Genomic DNA, 24774 nt, shown 5'->3' with positions numbered 1-24774 from the left:
CAGGTGGCTCAGTGGTAAAAAACCCGTCTGCAAAACAGGAGTCTCGGGTTCCATCCCTGGGTCGTCAAGATCCCTTGGAGGAGGGCATACCCCACTCCCGTATTCTTGCCCGGAGAAGCCCAAGGACAGAGGAGCCTGGTGGGTTACAGTCCGTGGGGTTGCAGAGTGGAACATGACTGAGCCTGCGCTCATGTGCATACACCTAGAGCGAAATACGCTTTACTTCTCTGGTGGTCCAGTGGCTAAGACTCCGCCCTTCCAATGCAGAGGGTGTGCGTTGGATCCCTGCTTGGAGAACTAAGGTGCAGGGCAGCCAGAAAATAAAATATGCTGTATACAGTTTAAGCTTCTGCATTTCACAACAATCTCACTCTGTCCGACAATCCTGGAAACTCTTCCGGGTTTGGAAGCGTTAGACATCAGTCTGCAGTTTTGTTTCTTTATGTTTTCTTCCTTTTTTTCTCTTGGGAGGGAGGGAGAAGATGATTAGCCCGTATATCTGATCCAAGCAAAAGTGAGGTCAGTTAACATAGTAGGAACACAAATAAATTGATACCGTCTTCAGGTCAGGTTCACCCCTAGAATCTGGGACAAGGTTAGGAAGTATTACTTTAAGGTAACAAGAAATCAAATCTATATATGGCATGGTTCATCCTGGGAATCCTTGTTGAAATAACCTGATCTAAGACAGTTGGCAAACAAAAGAGCGCCCCTGAGGTCTCAGCAGGGGTCAGGCAGTGTATTAAGGATTAAAAATTTCTTATAATTTTATAAGTTGTGATCTCATAAAATAAGAGTTAATGTCCAAGGCAAACAGAAAGAGTCTGGAAAATGGATGGGAGAGGAAGATGATGTTAGAATTTCACAAGCTTTGCCCCGGGAAGAGTGCTCTCATTTTTGACAGCTGGTCGGAGTTTTTTAGAAAAGAGTTTCCGTAATCAGTATTCAAGTTTTAGTATCCTGATCTCCTGGAGTGCTTATTAAAATACAGATTGCTGGGCACGAGTCTCAGAATTTCCAGGTCTGAGGCTCGTGTGGGTGGGGCAGGGGCACATACAAAATTTTGTTTCTGTTTGCCATGAGATGTTGATTCTGCTGTTGAATGATCACACTGCCGTGCCCATTAGCTCCCAAAGCTGCCTCCCGTTCCCAGGCTCTGATTTTATAAACATATTAAACAAAAAATACAAAAACGTGATAACATCATGTGGTTTCCTGAGCAGACCAGCCTGGGTGTCAGGCCAGGAGCAGCTCTAATATAAATTAAGATGGGGGTACTCTTTCTGCCCCCTTCTGATGCCTATGTCAGAAGCTTTCTCTATCTCCTTTATACTTTAATAAAACTTTATTACACAAAAGCTCTGAGCGATCAAGCCTCGTCTCTGGCCCCGGACTGAATTCTTCTCCTCCGGGGGCCAAGAATCCCGGTGTCGTGATTTAACAACAAACTTTCATCTTGGGGGCTCGTCCGGGATCCTTCAGGACAAGATGGGAGCTAACAATTCCAGCCTCACTCCTTTGAACTGTATCCTGAAAAACTGGGATAGACTTGATCCCCAGGGCTTAAAGAAGGCACACCTGGTCCTCCTATGTGATACTGCATGGCCAAGGTAAGAATGTAAAGAAAACTTTAAAGAATATTATCAAAAGGTGTGAGATTTGTCAGAAAAATAACCCAAAGACTGAAAAGCTAGCAAAATCTGGATTACCACGAAGTGGGAAGTATCCTGGAGAGGACTGGGAAATTGATTTTACTCACATGCCAAAAGCTAATGGATATTCTTGCTTACAAGTTTGGGTAGATACTTCTACTGGATGGATTGAGGCTTTTCTCTGTTGTAGTGAACAGGCTAAGGAGGTTATAAAGATTCTCTTCATCAGTGGAAGGCTTCCTGTGGTGGACATCTCCACTTCAAGGAAAGGACTTTCTCCAAGTCTGTGAATACCTTTGACAACAATCACATACGATGCCTCTTCTTCATCTGATGACAGCTACCAACCCTAAAATGGACTGGTACAACACTTTGTACTTAAACTATGGACATAATGTGACTTTTAATTTTGATTTTCACTTGTTTTTGCTATTTGCTCCCTGCATCTGTAATTGCATAACTGGATTTGTTTCTAGCCGCATGAAAGCTTTTAAGTTACAAATGGTTGCTCAAACTCCTGCTACTGCTGCACCTTCCTCCAACTACTATTTGGGGCCCCTGGATCAGATATCCTCAATATGAGGATTAGGAGAATATGTTGCCTCGCCAATTTAGGGACAATGCCCCTTCTCAGCTCAGAAGCAGTTATGGAAGGAGAATGATGCCCCCTTTCCCTAGGCAACATAATTCTTCTAAAAGAAAAAGGGGGAAATGAGAGAGTCATTTCCTAGGCAGGTTGATAAGAAGTCTAGGGGTCCCCAAGGAGAGAGGGGTCTGGAATTCTCAAGGAGGAAGAGAGGACAAACTCTTTTTCTTCTCTACATTCCTTAGGATTATATAACAATACTGTATTCTGCCTGAGGACAGTCACTGGATTAAACCTTCTGGCTAATTCTGTTATTTTAAAATGTAAATTATGGGAGTAGGTCTGGTGAGGTCTTTACAACCTCCAGACATTCTTTGGATTCACTGGAGAGTATATAACTTAATTGCTAACACTAACAAGGGGGTACTCTTTCTGCCCCCTTCTGATGCCTATGTCAGAAGCTTTCTCTATCTCCTTTATACTTTAATAAAACTTTATTACACACACACAAAAATAAATTAAGATGATGTGCATCCTTAGTCATTAATCTTTCTCTTGTCGATTTGCTCCTTTCTGGAGCAGGTCTCCAGGGCCTGAGTACCTCTGGGTGAGCCGACAACACTGGATTTCCACAGTAGAGGCACAGACCCTGGAGGGACAGGGTGACTCCACTCAGGTGCAGGCCACTCTAGCACAGTCAACCATCGGCCTCTGCGGCAGAAGGTAGGCTTGTCAGACGCTGAGGGCCACTCAAACAATACCTAGGGTCATGTAGGGTGAGGGAAGTGTCAAGGTACTCTAATGCTAGTGACCCCACCACCGCATCCTGCACCAGGAGATGGGGCAGAGAATTCCCATGCCCCCTACCTTTAGATTGGGAAGTGGACACCCCCCTCTAAAGTAGCAAGAGGGGAGGTATTAGCAGAGGGAGGCCAGAGGGTAACCAAATCCCCTTGCTCCACGAAGCCCTCCCTTGTTGACAGAGCACTGGGCTCCCTGTTCTGTGAACTCGTTAGACCTATTCCCTCAGCGGACGTCTGGTGAGAACCTCCGTGCCAAGCCCCCAAGCTCGGAGCTGTGGGATCTGGATTCGATTGACACCTTGCTTTCAAAAAGCATCACCTCCTGTTGACTCTGCCTCTGTGATCTCGTCCACTGCTCTCTTCCAGCCACAGCTACACCCAATCAGACCTTCATCGGCTCTTGCTGGTCTTACTCAAAAACCTCTCACGTATGCCCCATGCGCCCCCCGTCCTCAACTAAAACAAAAGCTCTTATTAGGGTAATCGTCCCAGTTCGCAGCTAGATACAAATCACTCTTTTGCTCAAAACTCTCAGCTCCCCATTACTAATTCAGTAAAATCCAAACTCCCTAGTCTGACCCCAACCTCTCTTTCCAACTACGTCCCCACTACTCCCCTCCTCCCACCCCACCCTCAGCTGAGTCAAATGAATTGGTGTTTATTGGTACACACCCCATAATATCTAGTTTGGTCATATCACTCCTTTTTAGCATGTACTTCAACTTAAAGGTCCAGCTCAAAAGCATTTCTTCCAGCCCAAAGGCATCTCTCATAATGCCATTCCCAATGTCCCACAGCTGAATGTAACTGTTCTCTGAATTCTTAGATTTTAGCTTCACTTAGGACATATCGTTTTCGATCTTCTATTAGATATCCCTGACAACTTGTAAGCCCAAGAACAAAGTCTCAGATTTATTAACCTTTTATCCTTCCCTCTGTAGACTCTGCACATGGAGGAGACTTGGATATTCATGAGTGAACAAAATCTAAGGCTGTGCAAAGGTACAGTACACGAGGGGAACAGATTTCCACTCCAGGGTTCACAGCAGCAGTTTACAATAGCCAAGACACGGAAGCAACCTAAGTGCCCGTCCACAGATGCATGGAGAAAGAAGGTGTGTACATACATACAACAGGATACTACTCAGTCATTAAAAAAGTGGCATTCTGCCATCTGTGACAACATGGATGGACTTGATGGGTGTTATGCCAAGTGACGTAAGTCAGATACAGAAAGACAGATACTCTATGGTATCACTTATATGTGGAATCTGAAAAATACAACCTACCAGTGAATGTAACAGAAACTGACTTACGAAGAACAGCCTAGTGGTTACCAATAGCGAGAGGGAAGCGGGGAGAAGCAACATAGAAGGGGATTGAGAGGTACAGACTATTATGCACAAAATAAGCTACAAGGATATATTGTACAGGGCAGGGAATATAGCCAATATTTTTAATAACTATAAATAATCTTTAAAAATTGTGAATCTCTACTGTGCACCTATAACTTACATATTATATATTAACTATACTTCATTCTTTTAGTGTTCTTTTTAACAAAATAACTTTCTCATCTTTTTTATTTTACTGCTACAGTACATGGTATATATTTTTTAGTACTTTATTCATTTGGCTGCACCAAGTCTTAGTTGCGGCATTCAGGATCTTTAATCTTCGTTGCGGCACGTGAACTTAGTTGCAGCATGTGGGATCTAGTTCCCTGACCAGGAATCAAGCCCAGGCCCCTTGCTTTCGGAGCATGGAGTCTTAGCCACTGGACCGCCAGGGATATCGTTATACTTCAATTAAAAAAGTTTTTTTTAAGGAAATAGATTTTGATAGAATGTACATCACCGACTCGATGGACATGAGTTTGGGTGAACTCTGGGAGTTGGTGGACAGGGAGGCCTGGCATGCTGCAATTCATGGGGTCGCAGAGTCGGACACTACTGAGTGACTGAACTGAAATTCAACCAGGGCTAAGATTGTTGTTTTCTACACTGCCTTAACCCAAGTATTTAAAACAGTGCTTCAGTAACAGGTGCTCGACATCTATTTGCTGAACAAAAGAAATGAACGAGGGAAGCTTTCATAGAAGCGGGTCTACAAGCTGAGTCAAAGTGTTAAGTTACTCAGTCATGTCCTGTGATTCCGTGAGCTATACAGTCCACAGAATTCTCCAGGCCAGAATACTGGAGTGGGGAGCCTTTCCCTTCTCTGGGGGATCTTCTCAACCCAGGGATCGAACCTGGGTCTCCTGCATTGCAGGTGGGTTCTATAGCAGCTGAGCCACAAGGGAATGGTATTGAATAGTTGGCTCACAGAGAAGGGCATTCCCAGGAGAGGCAACACATGAGCTGAATGTGGCCACGGGGAAGTGCGGCTTATTGATTAAATAACAGGACTCCCACCGCAGCAGCAGCATAGAGAATTTAGTATGAAAGGTGAAGAAACCCAGAGCAGGTTAGGTGGTCCAAGTCTTGAGTTCTACACTTAAAAGCCTGCCCTAAGGCTTTGAGGAAAGGCCATATCCAATTTATGTTCCAAGACAACAACTCTGGTAGTAAAAAGGATGTGAAATGGAATAGGAGATCAATTAGGTTACTGAATGAAAAGCTAGGTGGACGACAATGAGGACCTTACCTGCAGGAACAGCAAGAAGATAGTACAGATTAGTCGCTGGTGTTTGGCATTTCATTCTTCACTATGTGTTGATTTCAAGCTAACTTGATCATTCTTGTCCTTCAGGCAGCTGCACCGCCTGTTACCTTCTCATCACCCAACAGAGCAGGCGTTCAATGAAGGACAGCTGAAGCAGGCAAGATTTTTTTGTATCAGTGGCAAACAGGGCATTCTGTGAGCAGAGCATGACCCAGAGATCTTGTGAAAAGGCAGATTCTGATGCAGTGAGGCTCAGAGTCTGCATTTCTACCAGGCTCCCACGGAAGGCCGATGCGGCCGGTGCGGAGGCCACAGGCAACAAGGACTTAGAATCCAACCCAGACACAAGGTCCTTAATCGTGGTCCACCAGAAGCAGCAGAGCCTGTGGTCAAGCGTGCGGGCTCTGAGGCAAGATGGCTCGGTTCACAGCCACCTCTGCTTCACATCAACTCTGGGGTCTCTCCTCACATCTCACGTGGAAAATGGGGAAATACCCACCACGTAGGGTCTTGTGAGGAGGAAGTTCATTTTGACGTGAAGAACTTAAAACAGTGGTTCAGTCACTCGGTCCTGTCCAACTCCTTGCAACCCCACTGACTGCAGCACACCAGGCTCCTCTGTCCTCCACCACCTCCTGCAGTTTGCTCAAACTCACCTCCACTGAGTCAATGATGCCCTCCGACCATCTCATTCTTGCCATCCCCTTCTCCTCCTGCCCTCAGTCTTTCCCAGCATCAGGGTCTTTTCCAGTGAAAACACCGGGCTTCCCCTATTGCTCAATGGGTAAAGTATCTGCAATGTGAGAAATACGGGAGGTGTGGGTTTGACCCTGGGTGCCGCTACACTAGTCTGATGGAGTGATACAATCATTTCCCTTCAAGAAGAACCTGACCTTGCTGGAGAAACAGGACCCTATCTATTTTGCTTTTCTCCCCACGATGCAAGGCAAAGGCCAGGAACGTTAAAGCACTCCTGGGATGGGATAAGGGGGTGTCTCTAATGCAAAAGGTCAAGGGGAGGAGGCTGGAGAAGGGATTCAGGAGGTGCTCCAGAGGTTTCCTGCACATGGTGAAGCTTGAGCACCTCTCAGGGCCTCATCCTACAATAACCTCCCTCCCCACTGTGTCTCTACACCAAGATTATCCCTTACCTTACAGAGACCAAGCTCGTTTCTATTTAATCTCCACATCCCTCTCGCTCACCTCATGGGCAACCGTAAAGCCTGTACAGAACTTTTCAGTTGTGTGTTCTTAACAAATGATTTGATCCCGTGGACAGAGGAGCCTGGCGGGATACAGCCCATGGGGTTGCCAAGAGTCGGACCCGACTGAGCAACGCACACACACATACACGCACATTTTTCATTTACTGAAATAGTACTGTTACAGATCTCATTCAATTTCTTACATTCCCCATCAGCACCAAGTATTTAAGATGGACCCACACGGCTATGTGGACACGTAAGCCAACACTCCTGTCTCCCCAAGACTCCTCGTGTACCACGGCATTTCACCTGCCCTCCCTATCGCCCACCTCCCACGACTCAGACCCTCAGCCTGTCTGCAGCCCTCGACCACCACAGATACTGGTGAGTATCCCCTGCGTGCCCTCCTCTCTGCTGCCCAGGTTTAAGGAAGGTGCAGGCCAGGCTATGCCACTAGGCCTTCACCCTGGCCCTAGGAGGGAATTCTCAACAAATGGAGAAAGACATCAAACAGGAGCACTTTTTTTTTTTTTTGCCAGTAGCAAGTTTTATTCTAGGCCAACTGCAAATCATCAAAGGGGACACTCACACAAGGACCCAGGAGCCTGCTCCCACCTCCCGCACACAACAGGGGCGGGCATCCAACACCCCTGAGGGACACAGTGCTTTTTCTCCATCTTCTCAGGAAGTCAGGCCCAGAACAGTGTGGAGTGTGTGTGATCTGAACAACCTCAACAAACAACTGGTGTAACTAGGACCAACTCAAGGGACCACTGCACGGGAACAAGCTGAACCACCAAAGTGAAAACGGAGCTCTCCACCCCAGGAGGCTGTGGAACCACAGCGGGGACTGACTGGAAGGGCAGGGAGGAGCCTCCCTCGCAGGAGCAGCCATACCCCAGCTCCTTTCCTGGACCCTTCACGCCCAGCAGGGGCTCTCTCACTACACTGTCCCTTGTGGTTGATTAGGCCCCCTGGAGAGCCCAGGACCCCCACGACAGGGTGCTCAGCACTGCGTCCCAGCCTCTGGCTTGACTGAACGTGAGTGGGCTGAGCGAGCCTGTGAGTGACTCCCTCCTGGAGGGCAAGCCAGGTCCCTGTTAGGAACAACTTCTACGACTCTGAAAATTTAAAGAGCGCCAGGCTTTCTTCATAAACTAAAATCGAATCCCCCCACACCACCCCCCCCCCCAAAAAAAAGGTTCTTCAGAGCAGGATAAGCAGTTCCCTTTAATTACCTCCTCTACTTGTCAGGAATCAGACCACAGAAGAGGAGGACCCACAGGGCTGTGCTCCCACATGCCTGCTCACTCCTCTGGTCCAACTCAATCCCTGGGAAGACCCAGAGGCTGGGGGAGGTCACCGGCCCGGCAGGGTCAGACAGCCACCCCCAGCCTGAGACTTTTGGCTCCAACGGGAAAACCAGAGACAGCAGGAGAGGCCTGGCCCAGGCTCCCCGCCTCCCCTGGATTTCAGGACAGCCTCTGGGCTCGGCCTGGCACCCAGTCACAAAAGCAAACTAAAGAGAGCCCCCTCAGGAAGAAGTCAGTGCCCGACTCTGCAGTGTCTTTTGGGGGACAGTGCCAGCTCCCCCCACCCCCCTCCACTGGGCGAGGGGCTGGCATCCCTAGAGCAGGCCGCTGGGCCTGGCGGGCTGCAGGGCGGGCCCGCCCCGCTCCCGCTGGTGGACCTTCTGGTGCTGCAGGAGGTGCTGCTTCTGCACAAAGCTCTTCTCGCACTCGGGGCAGCTGTAGGGCCGCTCGCCCGTGTGGATGCGCTGGTGCCGCACCAGGTCTGACGGGTGGCTGAAGTTCTTGCCGCAGTAACCGCAGAGGAGGGAGCCCCGGCTCCTCTTCCAGGGGATGTGGCCGGGCAGGGCGACCAGGCTGTTGGGTGAGAACCGCTCCTGGGCCGGGCGGCCGGCCCGGGCGGCGGCCTGCAGGTGGCAGCGCTGGTGGGTCAGCAGACTCATCCGGCAGCGGAAGCGCCTCGAGCACGCATCGCACTGGAGCGGCTGCGCCTTCCGGGCCGGCGGCTTAAGCTGGGGCCGGGGCCGGGGGCTCGCCTCTGGCTCCGAGGGCGTCTGCTGGTGTGGGGTCTCGCACTCGGGACATCCGCAGGGCCCAGCGCTGTCCCTTCTCAGCTGCAGGCCTTGCCCACACTCCCGACCCGGCTGCAGCTGCTTGTGACACTTGCGCTTCGGGGTGCAGCCCAGAGTTCTGCCACTGCCAGGGTCTCTCCCATCCTCGGTGGGCTCCTGCAGACGAGTGTCCCCGGGACCTGACTCCAAGAGGATGGAACTGCCCTGCCCATCCCAGAGCTCAGCCTGCTCCGGGCTCCGGAGAGCCTGCTCGTCGGCAAAGCCCAAGCACTTTCTGGGAAGGTCCGCAGAGCTGTCCTGCGTGTACCGGGTCTCCTGCTTGGCCACGACCTCCTCCGCTGCCGAGAGAAAGGAGAGCCACAAAAGAGAGCACAGTCTAGGCTGTCTCAGAGCTAAACGCGCCTCGGCCAGCTTCAGAAGGGCTCAAATCAGAGTACCCCAGGACCAAGGGAACCGGGACAGTCTGAAAGAGGAGACTGAGCGGCTTGCAAGGCCTGAAAAACTAGACTGTGCTCAGGGAGAGACATGCTGGCTGGACTCTGAACACGGTGTGCTTACAGGACACTGTTATATTCTCCAAGCTTGTCCACAGATCTGCTTTCAACCTCTGTAGAAAATGGCTAGATAAACACAGGTATAAGCTACTTTAAGTATTAAGAGTGTTAAAATAATAAATGTGAATAATAAAACAAACACACACCTAAACCTGTAGCTTAGAAATCCACACATCCAGCTCCGTTCTTCCTGCCGACTCTCCCCAGATGACCTGGTTCCCGGTGGCTTCTCCTGCCTCTTACCGAGCGAGCCTCACTCCTGCAGCTCTGACCCACCCTGCTCTCAGTCTCCGCTGGGTTCTGACTCTGGTCTATTAGGCACCCTACCCTGTATGGCACACGGAAAGGCGAAGCAGCCACGAGTCTTAAGGACTCCCTGCAGTAGTGAAGGAGGTAAGAGCCACGTGTAAGAGGTGACCTGACGACAACCATATAGGAGTTTAGAACAAACAAACGCCGGACAAGGTGACTGCCGATCAGCATGGGGCAGTCTGGTGGTGGCAAAGCTCACAACAGGCTGCCGGGGACGGGATGGGGCTGGAATATTCTGGAGCCACTCACCTGGGTGGACACCACGAGACTCTTCCTCCTCCAAGTCACCCGGCATCTCTGCACCCAACTCCATTTCTCCTTCGGGCTGGCCAAGCACCTCTGGGTTGGAAAGGGCACAGTGTGAGCCCAGAAGACAGGACTGGTCATTTGCCAGTGAACAAGGCAACCGAGGTCAAGGAGCTGACGGTAAAACTTCAGAAGATTCACCGTCACTTTTCCCGAGCAGTTTCGGACAATTCAGAAAGTCATGGCCAATTCGAAGGAGCCACTCGGCTAACGGCTGCCTTCACGTTCCTTCTCAGGCGCTGGGGGCCAGGCCCCAGAGCTCCCTGCTTTCCTCCCCACACCACCCCCACCTCCCACGGTTGGGGGCTCCTTTCCGGGGCTCTAACTTCATCTGGGCCACAGCCCTGCAAGGCAAGGTCAGGACTGCTGTCCCCACTGGGACAGACAAGGCAACAGGCACCAGCACCAGTGACCCAGCCAAGGTCACAGACTCCTCTCTGACCATTTGCCCCTTCCCTCTCCCTCCCTCCGCTCCGGTCACAGCAGCCTTCTGGACAAGCCTCCACGGACCTCGGTTCTAAAGGAGTTTAGAACCAAACAAAATGCGTTTATTATTTTACCTATAAAGACGAACATCTATCAAGCAGCACTTCTAATCAACACAGCATGAACTTTCAAACCACAGGACTGGCTATAATTCCAGATAAATGCCAAGAAACATTGGTGAGTCCCTGCTGCCTGCCCATCCCAGGTAACAAAGGACTTCTTGTCAAGCCGTCCTAATTATTAAAAACAGCTTGAGGTATCCTAGCTGTGTTACACTCTAACGCATATGATGACATCTTATCTATTAGTATAAACACTATCAAGAACTGACTACATGAATACAAAACCTTCCCAAGAGTCTTCCTAAACCGAGGGCCTGGAGATTCCCATTACTCAACGCGGCGGAGGCCAAGAGAGGACCCACAGCCACAAGAATCCCAGGTGTAGCCTGGGTCACAAACGCCTCGGTCAGGAATTGCAGGATGTCTGAAGGCGAGGTCTAGGGAAGAAACCGCTACCTACTCAGAGAGACCAGAGTCTCATAGTTGCTCTTCATCACGTTGGCGTAGAGCTCCTTCTGCCAGTCCTCCAGGTTCTCCCACTCCTGCTCCGAAAAGCAGATGCCGTCATTTTCAAGTGACCTGGACACCTGGAGTCACAAATGTCACACAGTGAGGGCCTCCGATCAAAGATACAAAGGAAAAGCCAGCCCCTGAGAATCGGACTTACCTTGGGAACTTCCCCGTTGCTGCCCGGGGGCAGCCGCAGGACCCAGAAGTTCCTGTTCCTCAGCAGGTTCTCCACGTTCTCCAGCCGCCTCTGCAGCAGCCCGTACTCCTGCAGCAGGGTCCCCAGCACGGCCCACTTGCCCTCCAGCTGGTTCCCGAGCTCCACGGCCGTCTTCTGGCAGTCAGCCAGCTTCTTCTCGGCTGTCCCCGTCCGCCCCTCCAGAGTCAGCAGGCGGGTGGCCTGGGACTCCACCTTCTTCTCCATGGCCTGGATGGCGGCCACCACAGTCCAGAGCGAGATCTCTGTGGTCTCCAGGTAGGGGCTTTTCTCCAGTGCTTGCAGGGGTGGCGTGGAAGAAGACAGAGGGCTGGAGCGGTGCTTCCTCCTGTGCTGAAGAACCAGGTGCAGGGTCAGGCGGTCAGCGTCTCTTCCAAACAACAGGTTAGAAACACACAAGGGGTCCAGGAACAGCACCCAGTTTTTACTTTTTTTTTTTAGTTTAAAAAGCACGTGACTTTATATTCTGATACTGCAAATTACACGTATATGCCGTAACAAGAAAAAACTAACATGTATGTAAAATATCACCGTCCAGAAATAGGCTGTTGGGATCTTGGTAGGTTTCCTACAAGGTTCCCCCCGCCCCCCATCTTCTAACTTATTTTATTCTTCAACAAAGCTGCCATCGTGTTGTAAGTGTCCTGTTGCCTGCGTTTCACAGCCAGCCTCTTCAGTACGCCTTTCCAGTGTCAGTATTCATGTCTTTAAGCCGATTTTTTTCTATTTGATATTACAGAGTCTGTGTGATACTCGGCTACGATAAATGATGTGATTTCCATCCACTCTCACCTCCACATTCCTGCCAGACTTCACAGTGGATCACGTCAGCCCTGCAGGTGGCTCCCCACAATCAAGACAAAATTCCTTAGCAGGACCTACAAGACTCACCACATCCACCTTTGCACCTTACCAACCAGGAGAGTGAAAACTGAGTCCTTCGGAAACATCTACTTAAATGACCGGACTGAGTCCTCTGGCACTGTCCCGAGGCTTCACGTTTTTAGGGTCTGTCCCTGACAGCGGCTGAAGCTCAGAGCTAATAAAACCAGCACCTGGGAAGTGTTCTGAGCTGTCCTCTTGCCCACACTGTGTTCATGGCAGTCTTAAACCCCAAAGCTTCATATTCTATTATATGGCACACACTTTATTCAAGGCTGCTTCTCTAACTATAATGAGGACATGGAGAACAAGACATTGGAAGGAAATAGCTTTAGAAGAACTGCCAGGGCCTGAGCTTATGGTCTAGAGAAAGAGGGGATGAGATGAGGCCAACCAATGGCACAGAACTGAACACTTAAGTTTGGCTGTGACCTACTCCAGGTAACCAACTCAGTTCGTTACTGAGCTATTTAAGCCAAAGGCTTAAATATCCCGCTTAAAAAACATGTAAATAAGTTTAATGTAAACGAAAAATACAAATGAAACCAAAAAATTCGATTACTGGATAAATTCACTTCCCCACACATTCTGTTCTTAAGTCTCTAGTTTTTCGGCATCTCTTTCCCTTCTGTGGCCCAGCACTGTGTTACTTGCTAGCACTATTTTCCAAACAGGAAGGTGGGCTGGGATCTGAGCAGAGAAATAACATCCCTCCTCTCCCATGTCCTCAAAGGCTAAGAAGAGCAGGCAAGCCAAGCTTCCTCTTTTCTTTTGTTTTAAATTATCATGACAGAAACAATTTGAATGTCCATCAACTGGTGACTGGATAAACAAGCCAATGGTGGTCCATTCGTTCATTATGGGTTGAATTATGTCTCCCCAAAAGGACAGGAGGACGTCCTAACCCCGCACCTCACAATGTGATCTGACTCGGAGACAGTCTCACCGCCTATCAAGTTAAAATGAGGTCAGGAGGGTGGGCTCTAATCCAGAGTGACTGGCGCCCTAAGAATGGGGGAGGAATGAGGGGAGACACACAGGAGCAGGCAAATGCGCAGCTCTGGAGGCAGAGGAGTTACGCTGCCACCAGCCAAGGGGCACCACCAGAAGCCAGGGGAGAGCAGGGGTCAGACACTGCCCCACGGCCCTCGCCAAGAGCCAACCCTGCGGGCCCCTGGATTGCAGACTTCTAGCCTCCAGAGCTGAGAGACGATCAATTTGTTGGTTAGGCCACCTAGCTGGCCGGCCTTTGTTACAGCAGGCCTAGGAAAGATACACCTTATATCAGAATGGTTCGTGTTAGTCACTCAGCGTGTCCGACTCTTTGCGACCCCGCGGACTGTAGCCTACCAGGCTTCTCTGTCCATAGCATTCTCCAGGCAAGAATACTGGAGTAGGTTGCCATTTCCTTCTCCACCTTATATCAGAATCCTCCTCAGCAATTAAAAAGGAACAAATTACTGATGCCTGTAACAACATGGATGAATCTCAAAATCACAAATGTGAACGAAACCAGACACAAAATGCTACATACTGCATTCATTTACATGACATTCAGGAGAAGGCAAAACTACAGACACAAAAGAGACCAGCAGTTGCCAGGGGCTGGGACTGCTGCTGCTGCTGCTAAGTCGCTTCAGTCGTGTCCGACTCTGTGCGACCCCATAGACGGCAGCCCACCAGGCTCCCCCGTCCCTGGGATTCTCCAGGCAAGAACACTGGAGTGGGTTGCCATTTCCTTCTCCAATGCATGAAAGTGAAAAGTGAAAGTGAAGACGCTCAGTCGTGTCCAACTCTTCGTGACCCCATGGACTGCAGCCTACCAGGCTCCTCCACCCACGGGATTCTCCAGGCAAGAGTACTGGAGTGGAGGAAATTAATTTCTTAGGGGGTACTTTTGGGGATGATGACAATATCCTATAACTTGGTAATATGATGGCTACACATTTTTCAAAACTCACTGAACTATAGTTATGCTTAAGGAGTGAATTTTACTGTATGTAAATTATGTCTCAGTAAATAGGACGCAGAGTATCAAGGAAGGAGAAAATGTTAGCTATCATAGAAGATACCATAAACAGAGTCTAGAAACAAACAGGAAGAGAATATTTGTAAACAGGATATGAATCGGGAAGAAAAGATAAAGAACCCGAACATAAAATTGCAGACTATAAATAATTTGCAAAAGTGGAAATGTAGGCGGTCAGTAAGCAAATGCAAAGACAACCATATTAGCAGTCAGGAACGCAGATACAACCAAGTGAAATCACTTTTCATCGACCTGGTTGAGAAATATGAAAGAGAGGGAAAGGGAACAACAATGAGAGCTGACTATGAAGTGGTAAATCTGGTACCTTCGTAACATTCCTGGAACAAACTTTGAGGGAAGAAAATATCCAAAAGGTCCTTAAAAACCCTCTCACCTAGTGACACCACTAAAGGGCTCTTCAAAAATAAACATTACTATTTACGAAGATGACTGATTACTGGCAACATTCTTCGGAAGAGCCAAAACCTGGAAATAATCTCGACGTCTTTTTTTTTGTCTGCATCAAGTGGCTTACAGGATAGTTCCCCGATCAGGGATTGAACCTGGGCCACAGTAGTGACCAGCTCTCCACGTGGCTCAGTGGGTAAAGAATCTACCTGTCAGTGCAGGAGATGCAAGAAACGCAGGTTCGATTCCTGGGTCGGAAAGATCCCTTGAAATAGGAACTGGCAACTCATTCAAGTATTCTTGCCTGGAGAATTCCATGAACAGAGGAGCCTGGCAGGCTACAGTCCACAGAGTCACAAAGAGTCCAGACACGACGGAAGTGACGAGGGACACGGTGACGGTGCCAAGTCCTAACCGCTGGACCGCAAGGGACTCCCTCTAGATGTCTATTAAGAAGACGATGGTTACATAAACTGTGGCACAAAGATGGTGTTACACAACTGTTAAAAAGAATGAGTGAGACGTACGTGTATGACCTGGAAGAATGCTCATCATACACTGATAGGATAAAAGCCAACTCTGAGGGAAATAGATTTATTACGACTTCATTTTCCTAAAGAAGAGACAAGATGAGTGTTTATGTTTCTTTTAGCACACAGGAAGGTGTGGGAAGACATTCACCAAACTATACTAACACAAGTCAGCCTCAGGATGTGAGAGGGATTTTAATCTTTGATTATAAACTATTGCTTGTTTGACTTTTTCACTAAACACATACTTCTCTATAATTTTTTCCTTAGATTTCATACATAAGAATACTCCTGAAGGAAACGAGAAATCTTTAAAAAAGTACACTTACACGCACGTATTTCTGGATTTTCTGGGACAGTCCTGCTTGTAAACTGTACCTTGCCGTCAGATCATGTATCATACAGCGGGCCTGCAGCTATGGTCTGAAACCCACAGTCACTACCCATGAGACACAGCCCCTGCTCTTAGGAAACCTACACGCTGCTTGAGTAAAACACTAAGCAATACTCTAAAGTGACGCCTGACACAGCTGGCCTAGATGGTATTGAAGGCTGCCTCTAGCGCTGAGACAGGCGACTGAACAGATAAAAAACATTTACATGATACAGAAAATTATAAAAAGTAGTGACAACAAATCTCTGTGTAACCAGCTTTCAGGTAAAAAAGCTATTTAATTAAACACATATGTGTACACACACACTGAGAATACCCTGGCGATACCGTGGGTTCAGTTCCAAACCACCACAATAAAGCAGGTATGACAAGTCAAATGAATTTTCTGATTTTCTAGTACATATGAAAAGGTATGTTTACACTATTCTGTAATCTAATGTAATAGCGTTATGTCTAAAAAACAGTATATACCTTAATTAAAAAGTAGGTTATTGATAAAAAATGCTAACCACCATCTGAGCCTCCAGGGAGCTGGAATCTTTCTGCAGTATTAACATCAAAGATCATTGATCACCATAACAAATGTAATAACAATGAAAAAGTTTAAAATATTTTGAGAATCACCAAAACGTGACACAGAGATAGGAGGTGAGCAAATATGTTGGAAAACTGGCAGATGACAGACTTGCTTGACAGAGAGTTGCCAGAAACTTCAACTGCTAAGAAACACCGTCAAGTGCAGTAAAGCAAAGCACAACACAGCAGGGTACGCGCGCGCGCACGTGTGTGATCTGTATACCAGCTTTACAGTCCTTCGTGCAACTCTCTGAAGTTACTACTATCCCAAATTTGTTTTTTCACTATTAACTGCCCTTTTTCATTTTTTTTTTACCACGTTTGTTTCCAAAAAATATATTCTTCTAATTTTTCATGTTTTAGGATTTTACATAAACAAGTTACTCTTCTACAGCTCCAGGAACAACTCAGTATTGCAGGTGGCTTGGATTCATTTTCACTGCTGTATAATATTCTACCATGTGACTACACCACGATTTACTTTTCCATCCCACTACTGATGTTTCCTCATCTTTGTCACTACAAACAGTACTATGATGAATAGAACTGTGCCTGGCTTCTAGTGGATATGGGCAAGTTTCCCAAGGGCATAGTGCTAGGAAGGGAATTATTGGCTCATAGGATGTATACACATCCTGAACATAAACAGATAATGTCAAATGGTTTCCAAAGTAGTTGTACCAATTTCACTCCCATCAGAAGTCTATAAGTATTCTGGCTGTTGCACAATATCATAAACATTTGTTACTGTCAAACTAAAATTTGTGTCCCTCTAGCAAACTGAAAGTGATAGTTGCTCAGTTGTGTCTGACTCTTTGCGACCCCACGGACTGTAGCCCCCAGGCTCCTCTGTCGATGGAATTCTCCAGGCAAGAATACTGGAGTGGGAAGCCGTTTCTTTCTCCAGGCGATCTTCAGGACCCAGGGATCGAACCTAGGTCTCTTGCACTGCAGGCAGATTCTTTACCTTCTGAGACACCAGGGAAACCCTTGTGCATGTCCCTCTATAGATCTGAAATGATATCTCATTATGGTTTTCATCTTCATTTTTGTTATTACTAGCAAGGGACAAACATCTTTCCTTAATGTTTACTGGCCATTCAGACTTCCCCTTCACTGCTGAAGTCTTTAGTCCATTTATCTTTTGGGTTATCTGACTTCTCTAAGTATTTAAGAGGTTGTCTGATACAATTTGTCTGTAAATTCTGTATGCTAATCTATCAGTTATATGTATTACAAATCACTTCCCTTATTCGTGCCTCATTTTAAAACTCTCTTTATTACTGTTCAATATAAAGTTTTAATGTAGTTTTAATAATTATCAGTATTAATTCTCTTCTGGTTTGAACTTTCAGTTCAGGTGTACAAAAAAACATCTGTATCACACGATACTGTCTTCTAAACACTTGATATTTTTGACTTTCATATTTAAGTATTTATCTCAACTAGAACTGAGACAGTATTGTGTACAGTCCAAGCCTCAATCTTCATATGGGAAGTCAACAGATCTAATACTATATACCGAAAAACCCATCATTTACCTGTTACCTCTGTCATAAATCAAGTTTTTATACATGAAATCAGTCTGTCTCTGGCATCTCTCTTCTGTTCTATGGGTCAATTTTCTACTGCTTTACCAAAATTACCATCTTAATGACACAGCTTTTTGATAATGATTGATACCTGGTACAAGTCCCTCCTACTTATTTCACAGGAGTATCGTGATTATTTTTGGCCTGGTGATAGTCTACAAGTTTGAAAGGTTTCACAAAAAAATATCTTTAGAGATTTTGTCTGGCACTGCGTCAAACTCATAGATAAATCTGAGAAATGACATCTTTAGAATAAAAATGTTTCAATCCACTCACAGTACATACTCCTTTTCTAACATTTTTAATACCTTTTGCTATTTAAACATATTCCATAGGTATCTGTTCCAATCATCAATTGCTATATTATAAATAATTCTAAAACATAGTGGCTTAAGACAACAACATGTACTTTGCTCACAAATCTGCAACTAGAGGAGGCTTTGTCAAGGACAGTTTGGTCTACCGCACTCCAGGTCAAGTGGAGCACATTATGGGCACGTGCTAGAATCACCTGAAGAATCCCAAGCCACATGGACAGGGATGATCTTGGTGGTAATGGTCATGTTCTGTTCAACAGCTCTGCCTACGGTCCCAGTCTGCAGTCAGCATCAACCACTAGAACACACTTGCATTTCTAATAGGGCATTTTTGCCTTCTCTCTTTTTTCTTCATTAATCTCTCTAAACACTGAAATTATATATTGATAGCTATGTGGATACAAAATTATTATCTTCATGCTGCACAATATAACTGAAGGAAAGTTACACAGCTCAAAATAGCCTGGAGTTAAAACTCCCCTCTGGGTCCTCCCCACCATCTATGCAAAAAAAAGAATTCTCTCACCGGAAGAAAAAAAAAGGACATTAAGGTTGATTATGCCCAGCTCCCAGCTGGTCCAGCCTCTGGCTGATAGCCAGAATTCCTTGCCCCAGCTGTTTAAGAGCTAACTACTCCAAACAACCTTGGAGAAGAACAGGCCTTCTTAAGACAGCAGATTTCCACATATATGCCTATATATACTTACTCTTTTCTTGGGTAAGTGCAGCAGCTCACTGGTCTGACTGCTGCCCCTTCTCCCCTCATTAAAGGTGACCTGTTCCTGTAAAATGCTGGTCTCGTTCTTTTTCTGAACCTCGCCTTCTCTTAACTCCTTTACCGTACAATAACAGCCACCAGAAACATGCAGATGCTAAAATTTAATTAAAATTAATTAAAAACTGAGTTCTTCAGTTCCTCAGCTATTGAGCTACATTGCAAGTGCCTGACAGCCACATGTACTTTGTTCCTACTCTACTGAACAGGGCAGAGAATATTTCCATCATCTCAGAAAGCTCTATCGAATGCACTACACCCTTACTAGTTTTTTATTCATAAAATACTAAGGTTGTGTTAAAATTTCTACTATGACAGTGAATTTTCCTTGTAGTTCTATCAATTTTTGTTCAATATACTTTGAGGCTATATAATTAGATGCACATAAGATTAGAAACATTCTATCAGGATGGTAATTAAGTCTTTTACCATAATAAAAGCAGTAGTAGCCCTTTATCTCTAGCAATATTAATACAGTTAAGCCAACTTTCCTTTTTAAAAAAATACTGCTTATTATTTTATTTTTGGCTGCGCCGGGTCTTTGTCACTGTGCATGGGATTTCTCTAGCTGCAGCAAGTGGGGGCTTCTCTTGGTGTGGAGCACTAGCTCCAGGAGCTGCAGCTCAAGGGCTCAACGGCTGTGGCACATGAGCTCAGCTGCTCCACGGCATGTGGGACCTGCTCGGACTGGGGCTGACCCCGTGTCCCCTGCACTGGTAAGTGAATTTTTAACCACTGAACCACCAAGGAAGTCCCCAACTTTCCCATGATCAGTATTAGCCTGGTACATGTTTTCATATCCTTTTATAGTCAACTGTTTCTATAGCTTTATCTTTTAGCTGTATCTCTTATAAACCATTTGCTAAACTTTAACCCAGATGGGGAGATCAATCTCTGCCTCTTAACTAAAACACTTAGTCCATTTCCATTTATTGTAATTGTTGGTCTATTTTTATTTATTTTTACCTTATTTGTGCTATTTATCCCATCCCGTTTCTTGCCTTCTTTTAGACTGATTTTTTTTCTTATTTTATTATTCCCCCTTTTGAATTTTAACTTATATAGCCAATGTCTAGTCTTTTAGCAACCATCCTAGAAACTGCTTACAAAGACTTCAAACATCTGAATTTTGATCATCTCTTCCTAACGTTGGAGAAGGCAATGACAACCCACTCTATTACTCTTGCCTGGAAAATTCCATGGACAGAGGAGCCTGGTAGGCTTCAGTCCATGAGGTCTCAAAGAGTCCACTGAGCGACTTCACTTTCACTTTTCACTTTCCTGCATTGGAGAAGGAAATGGCAACCCACTCCAGTGTTCTTGCCTGGAGAATCCCAGGGACGGGGGAGTCTGGTGAGCTGCCGTCTATGGGGTCGCACAGAGTCGGACTGAAGTGACGCAGCAGCAGCAGCAGCAGCAGCAGCAGCTTCCTACTGTTTATATCAATGCTGCCATGTATTTACTCTATCTTTGTTTTTAACCCACAAGAGAGTATTACTCTTTTATTCAGACAATAGTTGTTTAGATTTACCCATTTTAATGGATCATCATATTTTCTTATATTATCACTTTCCACTTAGGATAAGTTTCCTTGTACCTTAAGTACATTCTTTAGAATTTCTTTAATGAGTATACTAGTAACAAATTGTCAGTTCTGTCTGAAAATATTTTACCATTTTTTTAAAAGATACTTTTGAGAAGTATAAATATGGGACTACATAGTTATTTTCTTTTAGCCTTTCCACGATGCCAGTCTACTGCTGGTTGGCTTCCAGAGTTGTCGAGATGAACCTCGTCAGTCTAAAGAATGGTTCATTTGAAGCCAATCTTTTTAAAGAATTGTCTCTGCATTGTATTCTGTACCTTCACTATCGTGTGTCTAGGTAGAGATTTCTTTATGTTTATCCTGATTGGGATCTACTGGGCTTCTAAGTATTTGTATTTGCACCAGTCCTATGATATCCTCAGCCATTAACCACTCATCCAACATGGCCTCCAGTGCAGACTGAGTGTTTTTCCTATTGGAATTCCAATAGGTTTTTCTTCTGAAATTGCAACCTCTGAAATCTCTGAATGACTAATTTTTTGTCCATTCATTTTACTGGCTTTTTCTCAGAGTTTTTCATTACTTTTTGCATAGCTTTTATTGGGAATTCATTTTTTCTTAGATTTTATCTATGAGAATTATTTGAAGTCTGAGTTAAGTGTTGAATACTTCAGAGATTTGAGGTCATATGAATTCAGGCAATAAGCCCACTGGAGAGTCAACATGAATTCTCAAGGGGCACCTTGTACCCATCTCTCGGCACCAAGGTTTGTCATGATTTTCTCTGCAATCACTCCCTAGAGGTGGGAGCTTACTTCCAGTTCACCCTTAAGGTTGCCCTTTGAAGTTTCAATGTTATGAGACTGGAGTTGAAGGCGTCTGAGACTTCCCATCTTAGGCTCTGAGTTTTGCCTATTTTCCAATGTCCCTTGAGGTTATAAACACTACCAGTGAATGTTCAGTAAATGTCCTCAAAGTTGGCTTCAGAAATCCTTATTATCTCTTAAGAGCTTGCTCTTTCACTTAGTCTTTGGGCTCTTTCATATGTTCTACTAACTACATTTCAAATATATTTGTTCCCTCACCTCAGGATTTTTCGTTGTTTTCATCAGGGCACCCTTTGGCCATACTGGCCAAACAAGAGTTACAGAATCTTTTATCTGAAGACGAGAAACGAAATATGCTTGAGAACAATTTAAATATGTTCTGCATTGATAGATCCATGAATTAATTAAAGCATACTTGGGGATTTTGGAGGACAAGACTTCCTTTTAACAAGATCTGTTTAAGACATGTAGGAAACTGCACTGACCAGTTAGGAAGAAGTATTCTGGAAGTTAGTAATGTATCCTCCAGCCCAACTTTAGTATTATAACATGGTCTTGAGAAAAAAGGCAAGTCTTTGACTAGATCACCTTAGCTTAAAGGAATCAAATGAGGTAAATATAGTGATATCATGAACATTTGTGTCTTGTCATAATTCATTGAAAACACACACTGTATTAAGTCTCCCAATCCTTCCCCTCAGTTCTTACCAACTTCCCACAAGAATCAAATACAAGGCACCCAGCTCACGGTCAAATTTTCACAACAGGATCTCCACAGCCCTCTCACATGATTCTGAAAGTGTCTTTAGATTAAGAAATGCTGCCCTGAAGACCAACTGAACTCCACCTGCCCTTCCTACAGCAAATCCTCTCATATCATCAAAGTAACCAACACTTCGTAATAATAAAGAGACTGTCAGAGCTGCCAAGAACCTTGTGTGATGCAAACTCAGTCGCTTCAGTCCTGTCCTAGTCTTTGTGACCCTATAGACTACAGCCCGCCAATATCCTCTGTCCATGGGATTCTCCAGGCAGGAACACTGGAGTGGGTTGTCAAGGCCTCCTCCAGGGGATCTTCCCGATCCAGAGATAGAACCTGGGTCTTCTGCATTGCAGGCGGATTCTTTACTGTCTGAGCCACCATATCACCTAGTAACTAGCCAAACACTCAATTTACAGCTAAGGAAACAGAAGCTTACAGTGAACACAGTTACCTAAAATCACTACACTGGATAGCTGACAGCTGAGTTACGGGCTAAAACCCAGTTTCCCGACTCCGTGCCCAAGCTCCACGTCTTGCCATTCCCTGAATGGGGACATGTGGGAGAGGAGGAGACGGAAAGAGATCGACAGCTTCCCAGACAAAAAGCCAGCAACTTACACCGTGAGGGTAACACCTGCCCCCCAGGGAGAGAAAGCCCTGCCTTAACTTCAACCAGCGCGGCTGCAACCAGTGCAGAGTCTGCAGCAGGAGAGAGCACGGCAGAAGGAACGAGGGCAACCCCATTAGGCCGAGAACGAGCTGGTCACAGAGAAGCAGAGTCCTGGGGTCCCGGAACAAGGGGCAAGTTCGCTGGCAATGACAGGGACTCAGGGTTTCCCATCCGCGCCTCCTCATCAGCCAGGAAACGGGCTCTCTTAGGGCGCGACGAAAACAGGCCGGGACGGTAGCAAATCCAAGAACATGAAACAAGCCTCGGCGAAGTTTCTCGGGAAGACGCCGGGGATACGGCCGACGCGGAGGGAACCGTCCGCGAGAGGGCAGGGCGCTGGGGTCGTCGGGGGAAGGTAAGCGTGGACCCGCGCCAACCGCTGACTACCGACGCCCAGCCCCGCCGGGGCCGCACCTCGAAGCCCAGCCCCCGGCCAGGGGCTCCCCCACCCCCAACGCGCCCCCGGGCCCGCACGAGAAGGACTCTTACCCGAGCAGGTGCCAACTCCGCCATGGCTGCCACCTGGGGCCCGTCTAATACGCCTCGGGCTGCGTGCGGGGTTTCCTGGGGGGCCCGCCGGCACCTCCTGGCAGCCGCCCCCAGCGCCGTGTTGATGCAAGGTGCATTGTGGGAGTCCGGCCCTCCCGGGCCAAGACGGGCGCCACCCGCCGATCCTCGCCGCGCGGGGTTTCCCCTGGCGCCTCCGTGCGGCAGGAGGGTGAACAACACCTCGGCATTCAGCCCGAGAGGGACGCACGACAAGGACTTTCCAAGTCAAGGGCAGGTTGCAAATTTAAGACGAACCTCCTATAAGCACAGCTTCATTAATAAACCCCAAACAAGCAATTGTCTAAGTTTTTATCGTGATACGTTTACCACTCCTTAGCAAACACTTAATTCCATTTAAATTCATCTCTCAGTGGTTTGGAGGGCTTCCCTCGTGGCTCAGACGGTCAAGAATCTGCCTGCAATGTAGGAGACCCAAGTTTGATCTCTGGGTAGGGAAGATCCCCTGGAGAAGGGAACGGCAACTCACTCCAGTATTTCTGCCTGGAGAATTCCATGGACAGAGGAGCCTGTTGGGATCGCAAAGAGTTGGTCACGACTGAGCGACTAACACGAACACAACGCGTAGACCTCTGTTTCTCCAGCACTCTGGTAGGTGCTTTGACGGATTAAAACAATGTATAAAACTCACGGGCGAGAATGAAAGAAGTGAAAGTGGAAGACGCTCAGTCATGTCCAGCTCTTTGCGACCCCATAGGCTGTAGCCTACCAGATTCCTCCGTCCATGGGATTTTCCAGGCACGAATACTGGAGCGGGTTGCCATTTCCTTCTCCAGGAGATCTTCTGACCCAGAGATTGAACCCGGGTCTCCCACATTGCAGGCAGACGCTTTACCACCTGAGTCACCAGCGAAGTCCATATTGTAGTATATATATTGTTGGCTATACTCCAATATAAAGTAAAAAGTCTTTTAAAAATATAATACTCAGACATTTCTCTGAGGGAAGAAGCTGTAATCTGGTTGGGGAAAAGAGACACACTCCCAAACCGCAAGCAGTTTTATTCAAACATACACCTGTTACTTTGCTTTTTAGAAACCAGACACACATTTCTCATATCAACAGGGGGTCAGGTGCCCAGACCATCCCACTGAAGTCTATCAGTGAAAGTAATCATGCTTTGGAGAATCCACGAGAGCCCATCCAGCCTACATGCCTCATGTTAAACCACGCACTCTGAGTTTTGGGTTGAAAAGCATGGCTGCTTTACCGTTTGAGCGTGTGACACGCAGCACTAATACAGCGATGATTATGTGATTCATGCACACTGTCTCCATAGAGACAGGCGATGAATTTCCATTTTGAATGATAGGCATGAAGCACTTTCCCTGAGAACTAAAATCTTAAGATCAACAGAAAAGTATGTTCATGTGACTGACTCCTTAGCGTGAGGGCTTAGTTCAGACTTTACCTGCTCTGAGAGACATTCCCTGACCACACTGT

At 46.7% G+C, this 24774-nt stretch overlaps 1 protein-coding gene across 1 annotated transcript; it reads right to left on the bottom strand.

The window, feature by feature from the left end:
- Positions 1 to 8107: 8107 nt before the first annotated feature.
- On the bottom strand, positions 8108 to 23371 carry ZNF212 (zinc finger protein 212). The gene is made up of 5 exons (XM_052638689.1): positions 23254 to 23371; positions 11399 to 11788; positions 11192 to 11318; positions 10127 to 10216; positions 8108 to 9349 (listed from the first exon to the last, which is right to left on the bottom strand). Exons 1-5 carry the CDS (start codon positions 23275 to 23277, stop codon positions 8538 to 8540), a joined length of 1443 nt encoding a protein of 480 aa, XP_052494649.1. The 5' UTR covers positions 23278 to 23371; the 3' UTR covers positions 8108 to 8537.
- Positions 23372 to 24774: the final 1403 nt, after the last annotated feature.

The sequence above is a fragment of the Budorcas taxicolor genome, chromosome 4 (assembly GCF_023091745.1).
Source record: "Budorcas taxicolor isolate Tak-1 chromosome 4, Takin1.1, whole genome shotgun sequence".
NCBI lineage: Eukaryota > Metazoa > Chordata > Mammalia > Artiodactyla > Bovidae > Budorcas > Budorcas taxicolor.
Note: the sequence above shows the minus strand (reverse complement) of the source record. Positions and strands in the feature narration are given on the sequence as shown.

Coding starts and splice junctions, on each gene's coding strand:
- ZNF212 (XM_052638689.1), bottom strand. CDS start 23,277: ATGGCGGAGTTGGCACCTGCTCGG. Junction 11,789..23,253: donor CGGAGTTGGCACCTGCTCGG/GTAAGAGTCCTT, acceptor CTGGTTCTTCAG/CACAGGAGGAAGCACCGCTC. Junction 9,350..10,126: donor GTCTCGTGGTGTCCACCCAG/GTGAGTGGCTCC, acceptor TTCTCTCGGCAG/CGGAGGAGGTCGTGGCCAAG.